Source organism: Poecilia reticulata, chromosome 6 (genome assembly GCF_904066995.2).
Source record: "Poecilia reticulata chromosome 6, P_reticulata-male-v2, whole genome shotgun sequence".
NCBI lineage: Eukaryota > Metazoa > Chordata > Actinopteri > Cyprinodontiformes > Poeciliidae > Poecilia > Poecilia reticulata.
The window spans coordinates 24,766,678-24,790,527 of NC_088835.1; the positions used below are offsets into that span (position 1 = coordinate 24,766,678).

Sequence of the window (23,850 nt, forward strand, 5' to 3'; positions counted from 1 at the left end):
GGAAATTCATGTAGGATGAAAAAGCAGTAAAGCCTGGTGAGCCTTGAATGCCTGAGCGATGGGCCAGACGACGAGTCCCCGGCTGTCAGCGCTGATCTGTGTTTGCCTCGTTTTCTGGCCCAACACATTGAGCTGGCTGCCAGCCACAGCCGTGACATATGAAGATGTAGTGTTGACCCCGATCAGAGGTTTGGTTTTTTTTTTTTTTTTTTTTACAAAAGCTATGCTCTCATGCGGTATTTATGGACGCTTCCCACAAACTGACTTTAATTGTCAGGGACTGTTGCGCTTGCCGCTAACAGAGAGCAGAAAGCCATGTAATAGGCTGCGGTTTTAAAGGACAGCCGCGGCTGTGATTGAGTCACTTGTTTTAACTTGCCTTTCGAATCTGCAATTATTCAGTTGATGCGATGCAGATTTTGGTGGCGGATGGAAACCATCATACCTCGGCTGCCTGTTTACAATCCAAAGTGTGGCGCACAGCTGGAGAGGGTTGCGCTCCATCACTTCTATTTAAACATATGCCCACTTTTCACTGCCTGCTTCAGAACGGTGTTAATCATGTAAGGGGTTGTGTACCTGCTGCTAAGTTCAGATTTAATAACGCAAAACGGCGAACAAGTGCAGTGAGACAACTTTGATCAAAGTGTTGCAAATTAAAAATGGATCAAACGGCTACCGTGCCTTGCTAAAGCATCCGAACCATTAATCTTTCTAATGTTTCGGTATGCACAACCATAACCTGCAACGTAGTGAGATGGGATTATTTTGGAGCTTGAGCAACACAAAGCGATGCACACTTGTGGAGCCGATGGAAAACTTTACATTTTGTCCTTTTTTTTTAAAGTTATCATTGCAGTTACATAAAGAGGTTTGCGTACTATTCAACACAGAATATCTTGAACTTCTTCACATGAAAAGCTTTTGTGAACACAAATTTTCATTTCCTTTTTGCATATTCCAGGTGAAAGACATCATGCATCGTGCACCTGGACCACAGACCAGGCCAGAGGTCAAAGTGTTCACATCTGCTCTTTTTGTCCGTCTCTCAAGAAGCAACTGTGCACCGATGATATGCGGTGCTCCAAACTGTTCCGCGAACTGAATCTCCGCGTGTGGTCATCTGTTTTATATGTGTGGATTTAATCAGCCTGCAATCGAGAAAAATTAAAATATGAAAGGCGAACGATTGGACAACACAAATTTGAATCGCTGAATTATTAACGACCCTCAATTACATTACAGATTGATGCGAAAATGATTTGATCCCAACTGTGCCAAAGGCTGCTTAAGACATCTTCATCAGACTCATTCAAGCAGAGAGTCAATAAAACACTGCAATTAGGCTCGCTCTTAAAAATCCGAGGCAGACTAATTGACTGTGTACTCAAGTAGAAGAGAAAATTTCCCTCCAGCAAGTTTATCAACACCGGCAAAAAGAATAATTCATAAACATAAGCGGGCTTTAGGCTTTGAAAGGCAAGAATGGTGTACTCTGAGGATACAGTTGGACAAGTGGCATTGTCTTTTAAGATGTGGGTTTTTCTTTTGTGTGTGTGTGTGTGTTTCAGGCCTTGTGATGCAGTTCCCCTCAAGTGTCTCTTTTGAAAGCGCTGATCAGAGGCTCATCAGGAGTTTGATAATAACATCTTTATAAAGCTCACACCACTTGGCTTGTGGAGGGCCCTGCGGTGAGGAGCTGTGCATGACGTGGTGCAGCACATCAAACAGAGCCTGGTCAAAAAGCAAAGCACTCAATATCTCATAGAGGTGAATTTAATGGCCGCTGCTTGCTCTGGGCTCTTGACCCTCTCCAAGAGGCTCCGTGTTAGTCACTCTCCAGCGCTTTCCAATTGAAACTCAGCCAGACTGGCAGTAGATGAGTTTTCAACCATCTACTCAAAGCCTGGATGACTGGACCCAGTGGCACGAGATGATCAGAACACCTGTGATGTTCAGCCGATAAGAGACGAATGCTGGGAGGGATTATGATATAATTTTCTTGCACAAATGTGTGTGTGTGTGTGTGTGTGGGGGGGTGGGGGGGGGGGTGGAGGAGGAGGAGGGGTAAACTCTGCACGCTGAAATCAGAGAACTGATTGGGTGCAGATATATTCAAACCATTTTAGATGAATGAATGCTGAGTTTTGTTCATCAAACTTCCTCTTTCCAGCACTAGCTGCTGTTTATTTAATTTTTTTTTATTGACAAATACAACTAATAAAGCAACCTGGACATCCATAATAAAATATTGCTCCACTTTCATCAGTGCTGTAAAATAAAAGTATAAGATTTTAGAATTTTCTTTTGTTGAAACGTTTATGGTTTTTTTGTTTACAGGTTAGTTCAGGATGAAGATGGATCACAGCGAGTCTTCTAGTTTCCTGCTGTCCTCTGCTGCCCTCTAGTGCTGACCAATTATATGGTTTTTGTTTGTTTCGTTCTTATGTAGTTGCATCCAAGTAAATTTTAAAATCCTCAAAAAATAAAAAAATTACAAAAAGTAAAATTCAATTATATGGATTCCACTCAAAAAAATACTTAGTGTTCATTCTGTTAATTTTCATAACTTATAGTAAATAAAACCCCAAGATTCAGATTCTAAAATTAGACTGCACAAAACCTTTTATGAAATTGATTTTTGAAATACAGAAATGAAGTGAAAAGGTATGTTCTTGTACAGTGCACCATATGCATTTTGTACTTCGTTTTTGATATAAAAAAAAAGGATTAAACAGATAAGTTTCCACAATCAATTATTTGTGGAGTTATGTTAAGGTCGCACGTTTTATTTTTTTTATTAGCTTGATGTGATATTAGTTTTGATCAACTGATTTCATCAATTCTTCCCTGTGTTTTACTCAACTACATATTTTACACACACACACACACACACACACACACACAGACTCTTCAAAAGTTGTTTTATTCAAGAGTAGATACAAAATAAAAAATTTAGACAAATAGAGTGGCAGACCAATATCAACAATGTTTTATGAACATTTTAGTGACCTATGTCTAGAAATCCTTTGCAAACATATATAAAAAGAAGCATGAAAAAAAAAGCATAAATATTCAAACAATAGCCAAATACAAAATACAAGTTCAGAGTATTGCACAGCAGCCAAGTGAGGACAGGAGAGAGGAGATACTGATGCAGCAGCCAGGAGCTTTCAGGGTTTTCTGCGCCTTTAACAGAACGAAGTGAATCAGACATTTCCTACGTCAATAAAACGATGTCTTATTAATTATGTTGCTGGCAGCTTACTTTGGGATCCCGTGATGCTCAACTCCAGGCCCCATGTTTGACCCGGCCCTCATCTCCAAGGCCACAGAGCACTGGAAAGAAAAGAAAAACGGATTAGAAATGAAGCTTTAAAAGTCTCTAATGGAAATTTTAAAACGAAACATTACAGGGATGAATTTTGGTTTCTGCTACATCAGTGAGTTTTAAACACTCTGGGTAAAGTCCAGCCTTTTAATATGCATCAAAGTTCCTCCCATTTAACCAATTTTTGCTGTGTAAGAAAACAGACCAACAGAAGTGCTGCAGCAGCTGCTGCTTGCTACTTTTTTTTTAAACTTCATCCTAGATCAAAACTGGATGACTAAATAAAGACAGTCATTAAAGATGTTTTTTTTTTTTTTTTTTTTAACTTACCCGTGTCTCCACATCAGTCCAAGCACCATCTGTTTGATTTCCACTTGCAGCAGCTCCTTCTGACGATTTCCTTTTACGGCTTCACAGAAACACAGTGACGGAAATTTATTAAGCTAGCATTTTCTCCACTGAAAATGCTTTAATCTTTACAAAATTCTAATTGGATTATGGCTACGTAACACCAGAAAATATGCAATTACCATACTGTTGGATTCTGGGATAACCACATTGATTGCAGTTAAATCACATTTTCTGGCCACCATCATCTATACGAGGACTGACCTCAGTGAGGTCATCCAACTGGCCATATTTACTGTATATCTGACCATGCAAACCATGAATCCACATGGCTCCAACACTTTTTCAGGCTCATATCTGAAAGATTATCCCAGACACTGGAGTACAAAGAAAATGTACCCTGTTTGGTTCCATCACCTCTTTCTTTTTCTTTTATATAAATTCATGAAACAACATGATGCTGAGGAAGTGCGCCGCCTCGCGGTTAGTTCTGGGAGAGTTAAATCAGCTTTACTTTACAGTCTAACACTGATCAAATCAGAACATTTAGCCTACAATAACTAAAGATGACTGAAGGAGTTGTTTCGCATACCTTTGCCAAGGTATGCAACTTTGTCTTTTAGATAACAGAATGCGGGCTAAAGTTTAGAATTACTTTCTCTTTAAATAAATAACAGTGACCTTGAAAAATAATAAAATGCAATTCTATACTTTTCCAGAATGCACAATGACCATAAACACAATGCACTGAAAACAATAGCTCAAAAGCCTTTTGCGTCACCTTGAGGCGGTGGCGAGCTCCTGTTTAAGCGTCTCGATGTCGGTGAACTGCACAGATTGGCCTCCGCCTCTGGTTTTAATGACCTCCCCCTGAAACGTTAGGAACAATAAGGTTAGAGCCAACTTTAAACGGCAACATAAGCTCAGATATTCCAAGATAAAGACAATCAGTTAACCTGGTAGGAGATTACTTAATTTTAAAGTGTTGAAGTGTGAAGCAAAAAAAAAAAAAAAAACAACAAAAGGTCAAATGTAAATTGGCTTCCCTGCAATTCAGAGTTCTTAAGATTTCTGCTGATAATATAAAATTGCTTTTGCCCCAAAAAAACTGCCCCCATGTCTCAGCAAATTTTTAAAGCAAAAACAAAAAAACTTTATTAATCTTCTAGATCCACTTCTGAAACTCAAATAGCAACAAGATGGATGTAAATATCTGTTAGTACTGGCCTAGTTTTACTAGTTTGACTGATCCGTTAAAAAATTAATAAATAAATTACAAACATCAGACAATACCGATGTTCATGCTGATACATCGTGCCTCGCTAGTTGAAATTATTTGCCCTCAACTTCATCTGGCTTAAAAAAAAAATCGGAAACATTTTTTATGTCTTAATTAGCCTGGATGAGTTTAAAGAAAATATAAAAATTAAAAATCTGTAGAAAGGTTTGCAGATTGAACTTCCAAAAATCATAAAAAAAAGAAAGAAATGTGGACATACTGGTTGTAATAAAGATTAGACGTGAAAAGATTTTATTCTCACATTAATGGATATTCAAATTTGTTTGTTCTTTTACAGATCTGTTCTTTATTTCACTGCAATAAGCACTAAAATTCTCTCAAACTGAAGTCAACCTGAGTAAAAAGCAAACATAAGTAAATATTTAAGTTCCTGCTACGTTTCACTTGACCTTGATAAGTTTGGTCTGTATCTCGCCGTCAGAGGCGACCTCCTGGTGCGTCAACACGTATCTGTCGCACTTGGACAGGGCCTTCTCGTTGGGCGCGGACACCTGGATGGCGTTGGGGATGACCGGCTGGAGGACCGTCCCCAAGTCGAGGCTGGAGGGCGGCTTGTGGTCCACCCATTTCTCGACGCCCGCGGAACGGGACCGGCGGCGGCGAGGCCGCACCGGCGTGGTCGTCTGATCGCGTAACAATTCAACACCAAACAAAAGACACGTGAAACACTTTAAAATGATCCCTGACCAACCTGAAATTCAACTACAACAAGCGGAAAATCCAGTTTTTAATTCTTCAACCTGATGCTGCTGCAACTACCTCACTGACCCTGTTGCTTTTCTCTTCTATGAAGTCAAGGAGCAAAATGGGGGAGGGGAGACGGGGCCCCCGTCTACTACAGCACTCTGCTCTTCTCTTGGTTCGGCGGGCTGGGGAGCCGGTGGGAGACAGAGTTCTTTTGGGGATATCTGGTGACGGTAAAACCTCATCTGGAGCCGCCTCCTGCTCCAGTAAGGAGACAGTATTGGCCACTGATAAAGGACAACTGCTGCTGGGAAGGGGGCATGTGGGTCTTGGGTTCATTTCGACCTCCTCATCACTAGTGGCTCTGACTGCAGGTGACCCTGGCACTGGACTGACCTGAGAAGACTCATTGAGACTCGGACGAGACTCGTCCAGACTCTGAGAAGACTCGTCGAGACTTTGACGAGACTCGTCCAGACTCCGAGAAGACTCGTCGAGACTCGGACGAGACTCGCCCAGACTCTGAGGAGCAAAATGGAAATAAACAGTAAGATAGGGCCAGAAGAACAAATTTATAAAACCAATACAGACTAGAAAAAATAGACACCTGCCAGGGATCCAAACAATTAATCAACTCATGATCAACTGTATTTTAATGGTTTATTAAATTAAAAGCAGTCCCAATTGATTAATTGATAACCGCTTAGAGCCCTTTTTAATGTTGTAATTTGGCCGCCATCCAGCAGAGGGCGCGGCCGGTCATCCTTAAGCGGAGTCAGGTGTGGGTAAAGACAAGCTCCTTAAGTTTCACCGTAATGGCGCTTATTAAGTCATAATATCATGACTTTACTCCATCCATCCATTTTCTTACACCCTTGTCCCTCAGTGGGGTCAGGAGGGGTGCTGGTGCCCATCTCCAGCTAACGTTCCAGGCGAGAGGCGGGGTCACCCTGGACAGGTCGCCAGTCTGTCGCAGGGCCATGACTTTACTCTTTTAAGTTTTATTATTTTGCTTTCTTAGAGTGGCCTTAATACGCTGTCGTATTATGCCAATAAGTAAGGTTTATTTTGAGGGTTCTCGTGAGTTAACGCACTTCATAGAATAATGTTTTCATTTCCCTTTAACAGCAACTACAGACGGCAATTCTGTACCAACATCTGCTTATGGAGAATGATATGTTTCATATACGTTTTATTCTTTTCATATTTTATTTTTCTATTCAGCAACTTAAGAGGTTTCCGTTTTGTTATATTTTATAAATATATCTAAATTAGTGTAAGAAAACCACAATTTCCTGTATTTAGAGTATTTAACACAGCTGATACAAACTGTTAAATTGTAATAATTTTTCGGCATATTATGAAAAATTTTAACCTTTATGTTATGGAAAGAGTCAGCCTTCTTGATTTTAAGAAAATGTAATCAATTAATCGTTAGTCGATCAACTTTAGATTAACTTGCATCCCTAACACCTGCACAATCTCACAGCAAGAACCTTAGAAAAAAAAGCAAAAGAGCATCAAATAAGTCAGTGATACTTGTAACTTTGAACAATTTTCAACAATAAAAAGAGCCTGGGAGCAAAGTACTTAGTTGACGACGTACCGGAACAGGCGATGGTGAGGCGGATCTCTTTGATGGAGGCCGCTCCTCCCTGGACGGCCGCTCCTCCCTGGACGACCGCTGAGGCGGAGGCTGAGTCTGATGCAGCTGGGGATTGGGGCGACCAGGAGTCTTGCTCTCCGTTACTATAGCTTTGAGCTGTTTCAGCTTCTCGTCTTTCACCCACAGCTTGTTCTGCATCTCAAGCTGCATCGCATTCACTCGTCTCTCCTGCGCAACATTAGCATCGTTACACCAAATTATGTCACTGAAAAGTCTAACAATGCTCCAGAAGCACACACAGGTGATGATACGTTTGTTCCAACTTACACACTCTTTTTCCCACTTATGCTGTGTGTCTGAGACCACGCCCTGCATGCGCTGCTCCATGCGTCTCTTCTCAGAAAGCTCTCTCTGCAGCCTGTGCCCCCTGGTTTCCAGCTCCTGCTGCAGGGAACGCTTGTCATCCTCGTAGATTTTAGTCGTTTTCTGCAGGATGTCGATCTGGAAGGAAGTCATGATGGACAGTAAAAAAAAAAAACAAAAAAAAAAACACTACAAAACATCTACAAACCAGTAGTGATAAATAAGTCAAAGAAGAACCTTGTGTTCTTGCATTTTGGTCTTCTTCTCTAAACGTTCGATCTCAGTCTTGTTGCTATGAATCACTTTGTCTTTCTCTGAAAGTCTGCCGTTTTGTTCAAGGATCACATTCTCTTTGGAAATGATGTTGGAGTCCAGTTCTTGCAGCATAGACTTCATTTTGCTTGCTAAAATAAGATATGGAAGGTGAGCCGAAACAAAAACAAACAAGAAAAAAAAAAAAGAAAAAAAAAAGCTGTTAACCTGTGACAGACAAGCTGTGAGTTCTCACCTGCTCTGTCGAATTCTTCAATCATCATCTGCCGGATATTCTGTCTGTTCTGCAGCGCTTCAATCAGCCGAGGAATGGTGATCTCATCATTTGGGTCAGTCAGTTCAGATGTGGGCAGAGGTGGCAGGCTCAGCACCACCCCATTTAGAGCAGACATCGCGTCTGAAGGAAGACGTTGGGTTCAACAAGTTAACATTTTCTGATTAAACACATGGAAAACTAAAAGCAATCCAGGGCTTATATACATTATGTCAAATATCAACATTATTTCAGTCTTAAAAACTCAAAACCTCTTAGCCTTTAGTTTCTGAAGTATGAACTTATGACACTATGCTGCCAAAACTGTTGACACATCTGTGATTCATATAAGAATCAGAGTAACATCCCATTTTCATTGCATGGAGTGTAATATGATGCCAACCCACCCTTTGCAGATATGCATTTGTATTTATTCTCTAAAAGCATTTGTGAGGTCAGACACTGATGCTGGACAAGACAGCTTGGCTCACAGGCTCTGCGCCAATTCAGTTCATAGACATTCTATCGGTGTGAGGTTTATACTCTCTATAGGCAAAGTGACGGTCTTCCAAACTTACTCATCCATATCCTTATGGAAGTTACTTTGTGCACAGTCATGTTGGGACAAGAAAGTCTCATCTCCAAATTGTTGACATAAAGTTGGAAGCATGAAATTGTCCGAAAGCTCTTGGTGTGAATTAAGACTTCCTTCAGACTAAGTCCAACTCTTCATTCTGGAAATGGCCCCGTATAAATATAGTTCACATAGTAGATGGACGGATGAACAAAAAGTATGAACAGAGATTAATGGATGCATAAATATTACTCCATAATTTAAACCCCTAAAAAAAGCGGATTAAGATTAATTTGTCATTTCTAATTTCTTTTTAAGAAATAAAACAAATTATTTGGGGAAAAAAATGTATTTAGTATGAAAATATACATATACATAAAAAAATCGGGAGAATTTATTTTTAAGCCTAAACATCCAGGTCTAATAAGGTTTTAGAATTATATTTAAGAAGCATCCTTACCACCGCGGTCCTCCAACCTTTGAGACATCTCCTCCCTAAACGCCTGGTTCCTATGGCGGCGTCCCGGAGTGAATCCACAGATGGGCCTGTCTACCGGACGAGCCACCTCCACTTCCTGGGTCATCTCTGCAAACCGCATCACCAGCTGCACAGACAGGAAGCTTGTTAGAGAACGGAAACATCCTTGGAAGGACGCAGTGAATCCGTGGGATAAACTTGCCAGCGTTTCCTCGTAATCATCCGCCTTGGGGTTGACACACACAACCATCCGGACTTTTCCTTCTCCGTCAAAGTAGTTTTTAAACAGGTGGGAAACTTTGGAGTCTCTGTATGGCACCATCTACAACAGAGGTTCTACATTACCTGCATGGTCTGAATGGAAACGTTTAGCTTCAATCTGGCAACACTTACCTTGTTGGTGCCGCACATTTGGTTCTCCCGAAGTATTTCAAGGCACGTCCGCAGATTCAGGAGCGACTGATTAATGTTTCCTGGATAGAAAAGCATGTTAGATTAAGCAAAACATTTCTAGGTGCCTTATCGAACCTAACATATATGTTTAACAAACCTGCTTCACGCATTCGCGTGCCTTCAGCTCCTGTCCTACCAGTGCGCTCGCTTCCTGCCAAGTCAACGAGACACAGCTGACTGACGCTCACCTGGTTCTTATCCTGACGGTTAAAAGGGAGAACATCCAAATCAACAGCGTGGATAATAACTTAATAGCAGGTGGATATTGTAATACGTTCTGAACTTTGAGAGAAGTTTGGTTGCAACTAACCTGGAGAATGTTGTCCCCGTCTGCATCCAGAGGAGCCTGAGCCAGTTTGATGATGAACACACTGTGCGATCGGCTCGACTCTCTGTTCAGCCGAGTGTTTGCAACCTTCCTCTTCTTTTGACCTGCAAAAATAAAAAAAATAAAAAATATTACACATACAAAAAACAAACAGAATTTTAATGTGCAAGTTAAATTATCTCAATAATTCATTGCACAAAATGTATCTTTTGCAACAGATCTGAAACCGCTCAGAGAGAAGATTAACCCAAGTCATTTCCTGAACAGAGGCGACCCGGAGGCCAGCAATTCCAGGTCAGTCACATCTAGAAATCATCACTGCAGCGTCTGTAGCTAAAACAGGTTTGTTTCAATCATTTGTGGATCAAAAACAGAAATGCTCACCTCTCCAGAACACTTGAAATGCTTCCTCAGCAGATTTGACTTCGACCTCCATACAGCCGGCCACGTACATGTTGTGGTTCTGATCTTCTCGAAGGATTTTAGATTGAGGCGGTCTGTAGCAGTAATGAAAAAAATTTAGGTAAATTGTTCTCCAGTGAAAAGGAACAGCTTTTCATGCAACACATAAACAGCAAAGCAAAGACTGAAAGCAGAAAGCGAGTCATGTAGGGATTTCTAAAATTCTATGAAACAAAAAGGAGACAAAACTTGAAAAATCAGCAGAGTCCTCAGACTTAAATAGTGAGTCATTGCTTAGTAGTCTTTCATAACCAAGGCTCCAGCTCATGTTCCAATGACAAATTTCATACTCGTCTGGACACAAACTTCTAAAATGGTCCACATTTTGAACAAGACATTACCCTGTTCAAGTTTTTTTTTTTAGATTTTTTAAATGACTCGATGCTAAAGTTAGCATCACATTCGTCATTTCTTGAAACTGCCATTTCATTGTTCCTTTGATTTTTCTCATCTAGTCTACTGTAGATCAGCTCTATTAAAAATATTGATAATTAAGAGATGTATCAGACATGGACAGTAATGCACACTAAAAGTGCAGATTTTTTAAATCACAGCTAATTCAATTCAAAAATAAAAGTTTCTGAATGATAACTTGAATGTTCCCCCGCCTGCTGAAACAAATTTTATTGACTTAATTTTTTGTGTAATATCCAATATTCAAACAAGTATGCATTTGTTATTTGAAGTGATCACTCAAAGACGTTCCAGGGAAAAAAAAAATTTAATGGCAATTTACTGTATTTCTAGTCTTATGAATACATTATTTTCTAGAATTAATTAGTAATCACTTTAATTTGATCAGTTTTAGCCTAAACCAAATATAACAGATTATTTAATTTTTCCCTTATAATTAATCCAGCTAACATGGACTCCTGTTCCACAAATTAAGTAGCCAATAAATATTTTTTTTCGCAATACCAAAAATCACTATTAAGGAATTCTCTTCTACAAATGTGTTCAACTGGACAGCTTAGCTTGATCATGCAGCTAATCTGATGTCTACTGGATTAGTATTCACTGGCCACATACATGAACTCAGTGTTCTGGCGCACAGGTGTGCCTCCACCATTCCACCTAGCAAAAAGAAAAGACAACAGTTTTTCTCCTCCAGCTACTCTGTCATAAAACTATTAAACATCTTCGCAGAGACTCTAGAATAGCGGTTCTCAACGTGGGCGGTATCGCTCCCCAGGGGGCGTTTGGACGGCAGGGGGCGCTAGCGGACACTTTTACAAAAGGGGGCGCTGGGATGCCTTTGGGGGGTGTTTGGTCGAAGGTAAACTTTACACCTTAAATGCACAACAATACCAGTTTAGACTTTGAGCAACTTGGTAAAACTGTACCGTGTTACATTAAATCATGCTTGGCTGCAACTGTATAATGGCAGCTCTTCTTCTATTCAGTGTTTGTTAGCTTCTTGGCTCTGTTCTCCTGCTACTGGTAGCTAAAATCACAATACCCTCACTGTGTATCCCTCTGAAAAATGAACCCATTTAAATAAAGAAATCAAGAAATCCCTCCATGAGTGATACCACGATAGAGAGCGTTCATTTTATAGCTGTAACACCGCAGCTGTAAGTGGTCCGGTATGAAATGGGTGTGATAGAACAACACAGCACTTTTAAATTTCAATAATCAGAATGCAGAAATTGTTTCCGTTGTTTTAAAAGGTTTATGTCAGTCTGCAAATCCTAAGCGATGTGGAACTATATCGCACTGAGTGAATGGGAAAGTTTGTGTGTTGAGGCGGAAAATTGAAGCATGACAAAATGCATCAACACAAGAAGCTAATACGACAAAAACAATGCCATACTTGACGGAGTTTGGCTACATCGAGGCTCACTGCAGTAAAAAATACATATGGAGGATCCGATAGCAGGTAAAGCAGCGCACAGCTACAAACACTCACCTGGATTAGCATGACGGTCAGAAAGCTAAACAAATAACCCGCAAAATTATTTAAGTCTTCGAGCTGCGATGTAAAACGCTGGTTCTGCTCTCGCTGTTGAACCGCTGCTACGCACTACAGGTAGTAATATTTCACAGACGGAGCGCCGCTTCTGCTCCACCTGGTAGTGACTCTGACACCGAACCTCTGCTTAAAGCTGCAGCATCTAACTTAAAAAAATACATTTTACATACGTATTAAAACGTTCGCTGTCCTAACATGAGACAGATAATCTCAGAAAAAAATAATGATCTCCTCCCTGCTCTGCATAATTACTCCGCTCAGTCAGAAACAGCCACTCAGAACTAGCAGTAATCAGCTAGCCGCCATGCTATCAGGAAGTTTTCATTCAGTAACTCTGGATTGTTTATTGTAATGGAACCTGCATTTGTCTTTGAATGTTAAGTTTTATACTTGAATTTTTTTGGCAATGTTGAGAGGTTTTATTTTGGCTCTTTGCCTTATTTAGCCTCTTCAGAGCCTTCATATGTTATCAGTCTGTTAAAGATAGTATTACTGATAGCAGTACAATTTGCACAATGTCCGTTTTGTTTAGTTTTCTTCTTGGAAAAAGTTATAAACAAGTTTTTGTCTAAATTAAGGTGAATTCATGCTTCCTTTTTCCACATAATGTAACCGGTAGTGTTTATGATAAAAAATAATAATAATTATGTGATCGGTATCGGTGATGGGCCCTCATGGGTGATCGGTATCGGTATCGGCAGGAAAAAACCTGATCGGCACATCTCTACATAGGACTGTATGGCAAGAATAAACAGACACTATTTCCAGATAAAAGGTAAAATAATATTGTTGAAATGTCATGGGTTTGTTGAGACCACATCTAGTACTGAGAATAAATATATCTTACAGACCATAACAGTAAATAACTTATCACTTATTTATGTTTTTAATTAGATTTTATACATTTATTTCTTCAATATTATTTTTCATGTCAGTGTTAATGTCATGAGGCTGTTCAGTGACTCCATGACACTTTCAATTTGACTCATTAGGATTTGATTAAGAACCAGATTTGTTCTTTGTAATTTCTGTCCAGTAAAACTATTAATCTATAAATCAATAGACATGTTTATATAAAGATATAATCCATGTTTCTGTCTGGCATTAAAAGGATCTGGAACTTTATTTTTCCACTGAGAGCTCTGGTTTGCACAATAAATGCCATGTGGATGAAGTTTTATGGATGATACTCTGATGTCCCATTCTCCTGAAGGCAGCACAGAGCTGCACCACCAGAAACTGACAAACACTGAAGAGAAGAAGAGTTATGATTAATGTAGTTGCAGTTCTATCCATGTTTTAATGTTGCAGAGCTCAGTCGTTTTGCAAATAGATCAAAGTTTAAACTGGCATGTTGTTCATTTTTTATCTGGTCATTTTGTGAAAGATTTAACAACTTGAAAATGGCACAAAATAAGAATATTGTTTCCACTCTGACTGGCTGCTGTTAGGCCTACAAATTTTAACTAGAATGTTCATTGCATTTTTCGTAGACGCCCGTAAAAATAATTTCTATTCCCATGACTTTTTTGTTCTCTGGGAAATTATTTTTGATGATAAATACAGAAACAAGCATAAAAATCAAAACATCTACAATACTGATAGTAATATTAATGATAAAATAATGGTCAGTGGAAAGTAGTCTGCAAATTCTTTGGTGGGGGGCGGTGAGGGACCTGGATAAAGGCTAGGGGGGCGCTGGCCCAAAAAAGGTTGAGAAACACTGCTCTAGAATGACGGTGCTTAAGCATACATTTCAAGCACACCTGTACGTCCATTTATTTTAGACACTTACTTTGGCTTGATCGCGTCTTCCTGCGTTTCTTCCAAGAGGTCATAGACGTAGTTGTTATAGATTTCGATGTAGGAGACAAAGACGCTGTAGCAGCTGTCCTCATCCACACCATCGGCTTTGCAGGCCTCCTCTGGTTTCAGCATGTCACCAATTTCAGGGTCAACCTTTTGTCTAAAAAGCAGGAAATTACACACAACCTCAATATTTAGTTATACAGTGTTGATTGCAGCTTTCGTTTTTCCTAGCATCACAAGATATACCTGGAGGAGGGAGTTTTAGGAACTGTTAAGTTGTTTTCCCGTCTCTGACGCTCCAACAAAGCATCGACTTCACACTGAACTTCCATACAGTTTTTATCGTCCGTTTTAAAAACCTGAGCAGAGGAGATTCCAATAAACGTAAAGCTAAGGAAATACAGCGACAAGTCGCGTGGACTTGAAAGATATCATTGTGTACTGCTCTCTTACATATCTTTTGGCCTGAAAGGGGCCGACACTGTTGAAGATCATGTCAAGGGAACGGGGCAGCAGTCCGCCCTGGCCTGGAGAGCCAGTCATGGTGAAAGTCTTCCCGCTTCCTGTGACACCGTATGTGAAGAGCAGCCCTGCAAGCAAACAGCACATCATCAGCAAACACTGAACTTAAAAAAAAAAGATATCTGATGCTTTTATAATGCAGGAACAGATTGATGAGCATAATCATGCTACATTACTGATGTTAGTGTGGATATATTGTGCATCCCTAATATTTTTATTTGGTGATCGTGTTCATTTATTGTGGAAGTGTCAAATAAATAGCTTAAAATAAATGTATTTATATTACCAGATTGTTGGATATACCGTGTTGTTGTAATACTTATATTTTAGAGGTGTGCCGATCGGCCGATCATAATTGGCCGATTTCTGTGAAAAGTATATGATCGGTGATCGCTGATCACGATCTCTTGTTGCCAATCACACGCTTCTCATTTTGCAGCCCGTCTGTGCCGCTGGTCTCCCCTTTCCTTCACTCTGCGCAAACGCGCAGCAACACAAATCCTAAGCCGTGTCGTGTGGAACTATAACGCACTGAATGGGGAAGTTTGCATGTTGTGAGGATAATTGAAGCACGTGGGGTGAAGCACGTCAACATGCGTCAACACCACGAATCTAATATGTCATATAAACAATGCCATACTTGACGGAGTTTGGCTATATCGGGACTCACTGCAGTAAAAAAAAAGACATATGGAGGATCAGATAGCAGGTAAAGCAGCGCACAGCTACAAACACTCGCCCGGATTAGCATGACTGTCAGAAAGCTAAACAAACAATCCGCAAAATTATTTAAGTCAGACGCTGGTTTTGCTCTCGCTGTTGAACCGCTGCTACGCGCTACAGGTAGTAATATTTCCCAGACGGAGTGCCGCTTCTGCTCCACCTGGTCGTGACTCTCATACCGAACCTCTGTTTAAAATGAGCGCATTGGTTGTTTTTGCTAGCTAAAGGCTAGAACTGTACAACAGCTGTTTGACAGCTTCCCTCTTCCGGTCGTCGATATTCACGGTCTTCGAAGACCTTCTTCGGACACAGCTTTTAACACAAGTCTAGAAAACGTGACTTATTACACGAGAACATAGAATTCGGCGGGTTTGATGCCTATGACGTCTGAAGAAAAACGTCATAGGCAGGAGTCTTCATTTGCACTTTCTTCTCAAACCCTCACTTTGCAGACCTTTGTCTCAGAGCCCGGAGCAGTTCCTGTGAATCTAGCGTTAAAGCAGAAAACTTGAAACTTTTCCAGAAATCAGTGAAGTCTACAGCAATTATGCCAAGCGGAATGAACCAATTCGTTACAGCCAACATCCTGAGGTTTATAGTTCAACCACTTTTCTGGAACTTAACCTGGATTGAGTGGATGCATTTGGCAGAGGGAGACCCCGCTCGATCCACCACCTACATTCTGGCTAGGATTTTGGATGATATCTTGGAGCTCTTTACAGCCAACGCTCAAGTTTGTCTTCCAAAGGACATTTGCACGACTGATGCCATAAAAGCAATCGTTGGCAACAAGGTGCCTGAAGCCTTTGCTATGGCCGTAAAGGTTAGCGGAGATGTCCGAACAGAGCACACTGACAATCTAAACAATCTAATTGTCAAATATGTGGAGGAAAGAGTCAATTCCAGCATAGACTCCGACGACAGCAATCAAGATCAACTGTTCAACGGTATGGTTGACGAAATCAAAAAGATGGTTAAGGATCTTCTTGTCAGATTGCATACGTCTACTAAGGAATCCAAGAAAGCCGTTGTCCGCCCAGTTGAGCAAACATCTATGCTCAAAGGTCTGAAAGGGAGGATTAAGGGTTTTTTCACCAAGTTCACTCGGAAATTTTCATCTAGGGTTGCTCCAGTGAACCTACCGAAAAACCCAGAGACCTCTCACACCATGGCCAACAGAACTACGGCCATGGCAGCCTCGACTCCTCCAGCCATCTTGTCAACAAAAGATCTGCTGGACGAGGAATTAGAACTGGAGCCCAGGTGTGATGAAATCTCACCTGTGGAGGTCTACATTCCTTCAGATGATGTGTCGGACATAATAGATCTTGAAAACTACCAACCAGTGATCCTGTCAACCAAAGACCCACAGGAATTTAATCTAGAGCCAAGATATAACATCGTACCCAGGGAGGCCTTCGTTGATCCTCTGGAAGGAGGATTTCGAGCCAAGCCAACGTTTGATGAGATCACACCTGTGGAACCGTTCATGCCTTCAGTTGGGTCATTTAAAATTTGTAGTTAGGTCTTTTTTGAATGGTTTGCTTAGTAGGTAGTTAGGTCTTTTTTAAATTGTTTGCTTAGTAGGTAGTTAGGTCTTTTTTAAATTGTTTGCTTAGTAGGTAGTTAGGTCTTTTTTAAATTGTTTGCTTAGTAGGTAGTTAGGTCTTTTTTAAATTGTTTGCTTAGTAGGTAGTTAGGTCTTTTTTAAATTGTTTGCTTAGTAGGTAGTTAGGTCTTTTTTAAATTGTTTGCGTAGTAGGTAGGTAGGTCTTTTCCAATTGTTTGATAGTAGGTAGGTAGGTCTTTTTCAATTGTTTGCTTAGTAGGTAGTTAGGTCTTTTTTAAATTGCTTAGTAGGTAGGCGTGTTTTTTTTAATTGTTTGCTTAGTAGATAGAGTGGATATAAAAAGTCTACACAACCCTGTTCAAATGCCAGTTTTTTTTAATGTAAAAAACATTTTTACAGCTTTTTCCACCTTTACTGTGACCTATAATCTGCACAATGCAATTGAAAGACAAACGGAAATCTTTCAGGAAGGTGCAGTAAAAGTAGGGCTGTATAAATAAATCGATTCAGCGATGTATACCGATATTTTCCGCCCTAGGAAAGCATCGCGAGTATCGATCCGTTAAAAGATAGGGGTCCACAGCCTTATAGCTCTTTTTAACATCCAGTTTGTTACGGCGTAGCAGCAAGACTCCGCCTCCTTCAGTCTCAAAAGACTGCATTTGTGACTGCATTTTTCAGCTGTTCTAGTTGGCTTTCCGTAGCCACATCATCCAGCACAAGCCATGGTCCGCAAAAAGCTGCCACAGGATCAGATGGATCTTATTATTCAAAGATATCAGTCAGGTGAAGGATGCAAAATAATTCCCAATTCATTAAATATGCCATGGAACAATGTGAAGACTGTCATCATCAAGTGGAAAAAACATGGCACAACAGTGACATTACCAAGAACAGGATGTCCGTCCAAAACTGATAAGACAAGAAGAAAACTGGTCAGGGAGGCTGCCAAAAGGCCAACAGCAACACTGAAGGAGCTGCAAGAATTTCTGGCAAGTACTGGCTGTACTACAGTATGTGACAACAATCTCCTGTCTTCTTCATATGTCTGGCCTATGGGATAGGGTGGCCTTATCTCTCAAAGAAACATCAAAGCCCGGCTTAATTTTGCAAAAAGACATCTGAAATCTCCCAAACACATGTGGAAAATGTGTTATGGTCTGATGAAACCAAGGTTGAACATTTTGGACATACCGTAATTCCAAAAGGTATATTTGGAGCAAAAACAACACTGCCCCATCACCAAAAGAACACCATACCTACAGGGAAGCATGGTGGTGGTGGTAGCATCATGCTTTGGGCCCGTTTTCCTTCAGCTGGAACCAGGACCTTAGTCAGGGTGGACGGAAATATGAACAGTTCCAAATATCAGTCAGTCAGTGTTGGCACAAAACCTTCGTCCTTCTGTTAGAAAGCTGAAAATGAAGAGGAACTTCATGACAACGACCCAAAGCACACGTCTAAATCAACAAAAGAATGGCTTCACCGGAATAAGATCAAGGCTGGAGGGTGCTGTGGTGGCGCAGTGCAAAGCACAACCCATGTATTGAGGCCTTAGTCCTCATGCTGGTGGTTGCAGGTACGATTCAAAGCCTGGTGACATTTGCCGCATGTCTTTCAATGCGGCAACAAAACCTTAAAAAAAAAAAAAAAAAAAAAAAAAGGCCACTAGAGCCAACAAAACCTACAAGAAAAAAAAAAAAGGCTGGAGTCCAGACCTGAATTCCATCAAACATCTGTGGGGTGATCCGAAGAAGGCTGTGCACAGTAGATGCTCTTGCAATCTATCGGATTTGGAGCAGTTTTGCAAAGAAGAGTGGCCAAATATTTCCACATCAAAAAGACTTAGTGCTGTAATAAAATCCAAGGGTGCTGCAACAAAGTTTTAGTTTAAGTGTGTGCATATTATTATTGTAAGTTTTTTATTTTATATTTGGTGTGTAAACTTTTTATATCCACTGTAGGTCTTTTTAAAATCGTTTCTTTAGTAGTTGGTTTTAAAATCTTTTCTTAGTTCCCTCCATGGGCTGACACCTTATCGTGGTGGAAGGGTTTGAGTGTCCCGGTGATCCCAGGAGCTCTGCTGTCTGGGTCTTTATGCCCCTGGTAGGGTCACCCCAGGCAGACAGGTCCTAGGTGAGGAACCAGACTAAGAGCAGCCCGAAGACCCCTTATGATGAGTTATAACAATGGACTTGGTGTTCCCTTGCTCGGACGCGGGCAAGGGAACACTTGACGCGGGCAAGTGTTCCCTTGCCTGCGTCAAGTGTTCCCCAGAGTGGGGATCCAGGCCTGGAGATGGGGCACGTTGGCAAGCCTCATCTCCCCATAATTTCATATTTATTAGCAATATTTACCATACTGAATGGATTAAGTCAATTCAGTATGCAAGTAAGTAAACATGCTGGTGATGTCACAGCATGTGACATCACCAGCATTTGATGTCACATGCTGTGACATCACACTAGCCAGATGTCACCACTAGTGGTGACATCACTGTGATGTCACCACTAGCCAGTGTTAAATGAAAGCACTCTGTGGATTCAACTTTTATCAGCATATCATGGTATAGTGGTGTGTCATCAAACATCACAGGTGTCATTCAGTATGCCAACATCATTCAGTATGCCAACATTGTATAAATTAAAATGATCCAAAATGCTAAGGTTAGCATAAATGCTGTCGGTGACGTGTGATGTCATCAGCATGTGAATTTACAGTGACCTAATCCATTCAGTATAATAAACATTGCTAATAATTATGGAATTATCTAAAATGCCTTGTATTTTAGATACAAGGCTAATGTTAGCATGAGGGCATGGGCTTGCCACTCGTCCCATAAGATATGGAATCATATTTGGCTGTTAAATGTTGTGTGAACCGATACGATTTGTTGCGTATTTCTACAAATGTCCAATACACACGCCTGTCACACACATATAAACACTAAGTGAAACAATAATGACCAAAATAAAACAAAGGAAATATTAAGGTCAGCTAAATTATAGTAGTGGGACCATATTTGTGTCTATGGTTTTTGACGTCTGTCATGGAGAAGCGGGTAGAGTTCCGAGTAGTGTGACGTCAGGTCACGTGCAAAGGATCAAGATCACTCTTTGGTTACCTAGCAACTCACACGCTCACTCTTGGTTACCTAGCAACAACCTGTCAAGTTACTGCCACAACCGTGCCTCGTAACTGCTTAAAGAGAAGTTATTAACCACAGAGAACAAAATTGCACACAACTTTGGTCACCAACAAGTAAATTCAGCATAAGATATCTATATTTTATAATGATTTCTTTCATTCATTTTTTTTATTTTATTTTGATTTTCCTTTCAGGCAGTCTTTCTAGATTGTTTAAATACCACAGACACAAATGAATCAAGCTCATTAACTAAAGTCTCATATTGGAGCCATAAATCCATGCCTATTGAAACTTTCCAACAAGATTTCAGAAGCTACCTGTATGATCTGTAGATAATGTAGCTTCAGTTACATTGTTTTATTTTCCATTGGCCAGTTCTGATTTTAATAAATTTTAAGAAAAACAAAAAGGAACCAATGGAAGTGACTCTTAATTTTGCACTAGTACTAGATTTAATAATTTAAGACCTCACTTTAAGAAATACTTCAATAAATGGAGCTAATGAATAACTTACGACCGGAAAAAGAATATAGATTATGCAGCACAGATGATTTTTGGCACACACCGTTTATCTGTGTGTGCCACCATATGTGGTTAAACCTGGAAAGCACAACAGTAGTTTTTATGCATTTCTGAGTTTTAAAAAATGAGTCAAAAGTGCAGGGTGCAAAATAAAGATGAGATTTATCAAAGGCTTGCACCACTCTGCATAAAAGATTTGATAAACTAGCAGCAGCGAGTCCTGCAGAGGAGATGACATCAAAAACCTTTGTGCTCATCTTCACCAGGCGCATGGAGCCTGAGAAACACCAACATAATTTATATCACTACGTCATAAACACAGTTTCCCCTTAAACCGGAGAAGCAGTAAAAACGTACAAAAGACGAGATGCTAACCAGTTTTTTCCATACATGCTAGGCTAAATGACTTTGTGGCATTATCTCTATGGCTACCAATGGTTAGACGGATACTTTTTCCATGAAGCAATACGTTTCTAATCATACTTGCTTATAAGGTATATGAACGTTAGTCTTCTTACTTGATAAAAACTGTTCACTGCAAATCTGCGGTTACACCGAGGGCTGCCAGTCGTTACGATTGACAGCTGCTATCCTTTGCCGCCGCAGCGTTCCACATTAAAAGGTTACGCAATAAAATTACAAGTATGGTTTTCATCCTTATCCATTTCTGCAGCCGATCGTGCAGCGTCCTGTGAGCATTTTTAAAGTGAAATAAACTGAATAAAAGTAATATTAACATACCACATGTCATTTTTTGACTAGCTTTAAAGCTGCAGCATCTAACTTAAAAAAAATACATTTTACATACGTATTAAAACTTTCGCTGTCCTAACATGAGACAGATAAAATAATCGATCTCCTCCCTGTTCTGCATAATTACTCCGCTCAGTCAGAAACAGCCACTCAGAACTAGCAGTAATCAGCTAGCCGCCATAATATCAGAAAGTTTTCATTCAGTAATTCAGGATTGTTTATTGTGATGGAACCTGTATTTGCCTTTGAATGTTAAGTTTTATACTCGACTCCTTTAGCAATGTTGAGAGGTTTTATTTGGACTTTTTGCATTATTTAGCCTCTCCAGAGCCTTCATATGTTATCAGTCTGTTAAAGATAGTATTACTGATAGCAGTACAATTTGCACAATGCCTGTTTTGTTTAGTTTTCTTCTTGGAAAAAGTTATTAAAATCAAGTTTTTGTCTAAATTAAGGTGAATTCATGGTTTCTTTTTCCACATAATGTAACCAGTAGTAATAATTAAAAATAATAATTATGTGATTGGTATCGGCCCTCATGGGTGATCGGAATTGGCAGGAAAAAACCTGATCGGCACATCTCTATTATATTTGTAAAGTTTTTGTGCTATGACGTGATATTGCTGTAATTTTCTTGTGTGTTGGTGGCAGCTCCAGGCTGTGGACACCCGATTTCTGCACGTTACAATTTATTATCTTATGCTCTTACCATTTTTCCCATGAATGAGGTCAACAACAAGAGGTTTGGCCATGTTCTCAAAGAGCTCCATCTGCGATACAGAAACTCCAAAGACTTTTTTGAAGGAGTATTGTGTCTAAAAACCAAAACACATCCATTAATATGAATATACTTTATTATGCAAAACATACATTTTTAAAATACTTTTAATAAATGTGAACAGCCTTCTAATTTTTGTGTGCTCTTCACCAAACTCAGAATCTGACATGTTTGATAGGCCTAAAGTGGTTTAATGTTTTAGTTAGGAGTTGGTAAAAGTATTTGAAGATTATATATATATATGATGATGATAGGGATGACACAGCTTTTGAAGAAAACCATGCACATAATTTATGCCAAATAATATTTCTAAAGAGGTTTTAAACCGATTTTGCTGATCTGAGTCATCCAAAATTGACATGTAATCCATGTATATGGCATAGCAGCTGTAGTTTAAGGTACACCTGCATGGCTGGACTGGTTACCTCTTTATATTCCCCATTTCGGTTTACTTTGAAGCCCTCGGGAGCATGCAGCTGGACAGTGGAGCTGCTGATTACCTCAATGCAGCACTCCTCGTCCTCCGCAACCAGAGGCCGCACACGTAGATACACCTGATAGAAATCAAAATCATTTATTTTTCTTACAGAATACAATGAAGATTCGCTGAAGACGCTAATAAGATCGCAGAGACATCGTTTTTTCTTAGACCGCCATGTTGAAATGCTCGCTTATAAACCTCGGATACTTACCCCAACTGGGTCTCTCTGGCTGTTGGGAGGCTTTTTAGGAGGAGGCCTTCGGGGCGTTTTACATTTCCTGATAGTGAAGGATAAAATGGATTACATTTCAAACCGTCGCAGCTACTTTTAGTGATTCATAATAGTAAACGGTAACGATTGGCTTCTCTGCTAACTATCCCACAGCTAAGCTAGTCATCAAAGTCTCGCCAACTCCGTAAATCAACCTTTAATGATAACACAAAGCATATTTGAAACAAACCCTAAAGGCGACGCGCGGAGGAAAAGAAATCGTACTTACGCTTGTCGATTCATTGTAAAGAGTAGTAATCTGTTTTAGTTTGACCGTTTCTGTTGCTCTAAATTTGAATCTTCCCTCCGCCTCAGTCTCAGACGGAACCTTTTGAAAAGAAGCCGAAATGAGCCAATAAGATCCCAGAACAAGAACACGTGCTTCCGCCGGTCTTCATCCGTGTATGGTGATAAACACACGACACCAGACAAAAATGTAAACTATGTGAAGTCCGCAGGAAAAGAATAATGTGAAACATCCGAGTGTAGGTGATGTAGCAAGTTGAGCATTCCGGCTAACCTTGCAACTGATAAATAGCAGCTAAGAAAAAAACTATAAAATGTATAATTTTTCTTCCATTTCATTAATATGTGCTGCTTTGTATTATTATTATTATTATTATTATTATTATTATTATTATTATTATTATTATTATTATCTCACTATTTTTTATAAAATTTAAAACAACGAAAGCAATTTAGATGAATGTTAATAAACACATTGCTTTCAATGCAATGACCATTTTAACAGCCTTTGTATTACTTCATTTAAACAGAAGTTCAGAATATTCTTGTTGGTTCTTCTTTAAAAAAAAAAAAAAGCAATAATCTTGAAAAAATAAATTATG

At 39.8% G+C, this 23,850-nt stretch overlaps 1 protein-coding gene and 1 non-coding gene across 8 annotated transcripts; both read right to left on the minus strand.

The window, feature by feature from the left end:
• Positions 1 to 2,907: 2,907 nt before the first annotated feature.
• Positions 2,908 to 23,513, minus strand: kif23 (kinesin family member 23). Of its 7 annotated transcripts, none has more exons than XM_008412167.3 (24): positions 23,232 to 23,513; positions 22,943 to 23,009; positions 22,676 to 22,804; positions 22,182 to 22,287; positions 14,688 to 14,824; positions 14,481 to 14,593; positions 14,221 to 14,391; positions 11,483 to 11,527; positions 10,376 to 10,488; positions 9,974 to 10,095; positions 9,761 to 9,863; positions 9,604 to 9,683; positions 9,413 to 9,532; positions 9,193 to 9,337; positions 8,141 to 8,302; positions 7,870 to 8,036; positions 7,597 to 7,770; positions 7,270 to 7,497; positions 5,748 to 6,185; positions 5,369 to 5,602; positions 4,461 to 4,549; positions 3,662 to 3,740; positions 3,269 to 3,339; positions 2,908 to 3,189 (listed from the first exon to the last, which is right to left on the minus strand). In XM_008412167.3, exons 1-24 carry the CDS (start codon positions 23,243 to 23,245, stop codon positions 3,174 to 3,176), a joined length of 3,123 nt encoding a protein of 1,040 aa, XP_008410389.2. In that variant the 5' UTR covers positions 23,246 to 23,513; the 3' UTR covers positions 2,908 to 3,173. The 7 variants fall into 7 exon arrangements, with proteins under 7 accessions (XP_008410389.2, XP_008410388.2, XP_008410390.2 ...); XM_008412166.3 differs by having other exon boundaries at positions 5,739 to 6,185; XM_008412168.3 differs by lacking the exon at positions 11,483 to 11,527 and having other exon boundaries at positions 5,739 to 6,185.
• Positions 10,218 to 10,315, minus strand: LOC145552097 (Z30 small nucleolar RNA). The gene has a single exon (XR_014088046.1). It is a non-coding gene; the product is annotated as a Z30 small nucleolar RNA (small nucleolar RNA).
• Positions 23,514 to 23,850: the final 337 nt, after the last annotated feature.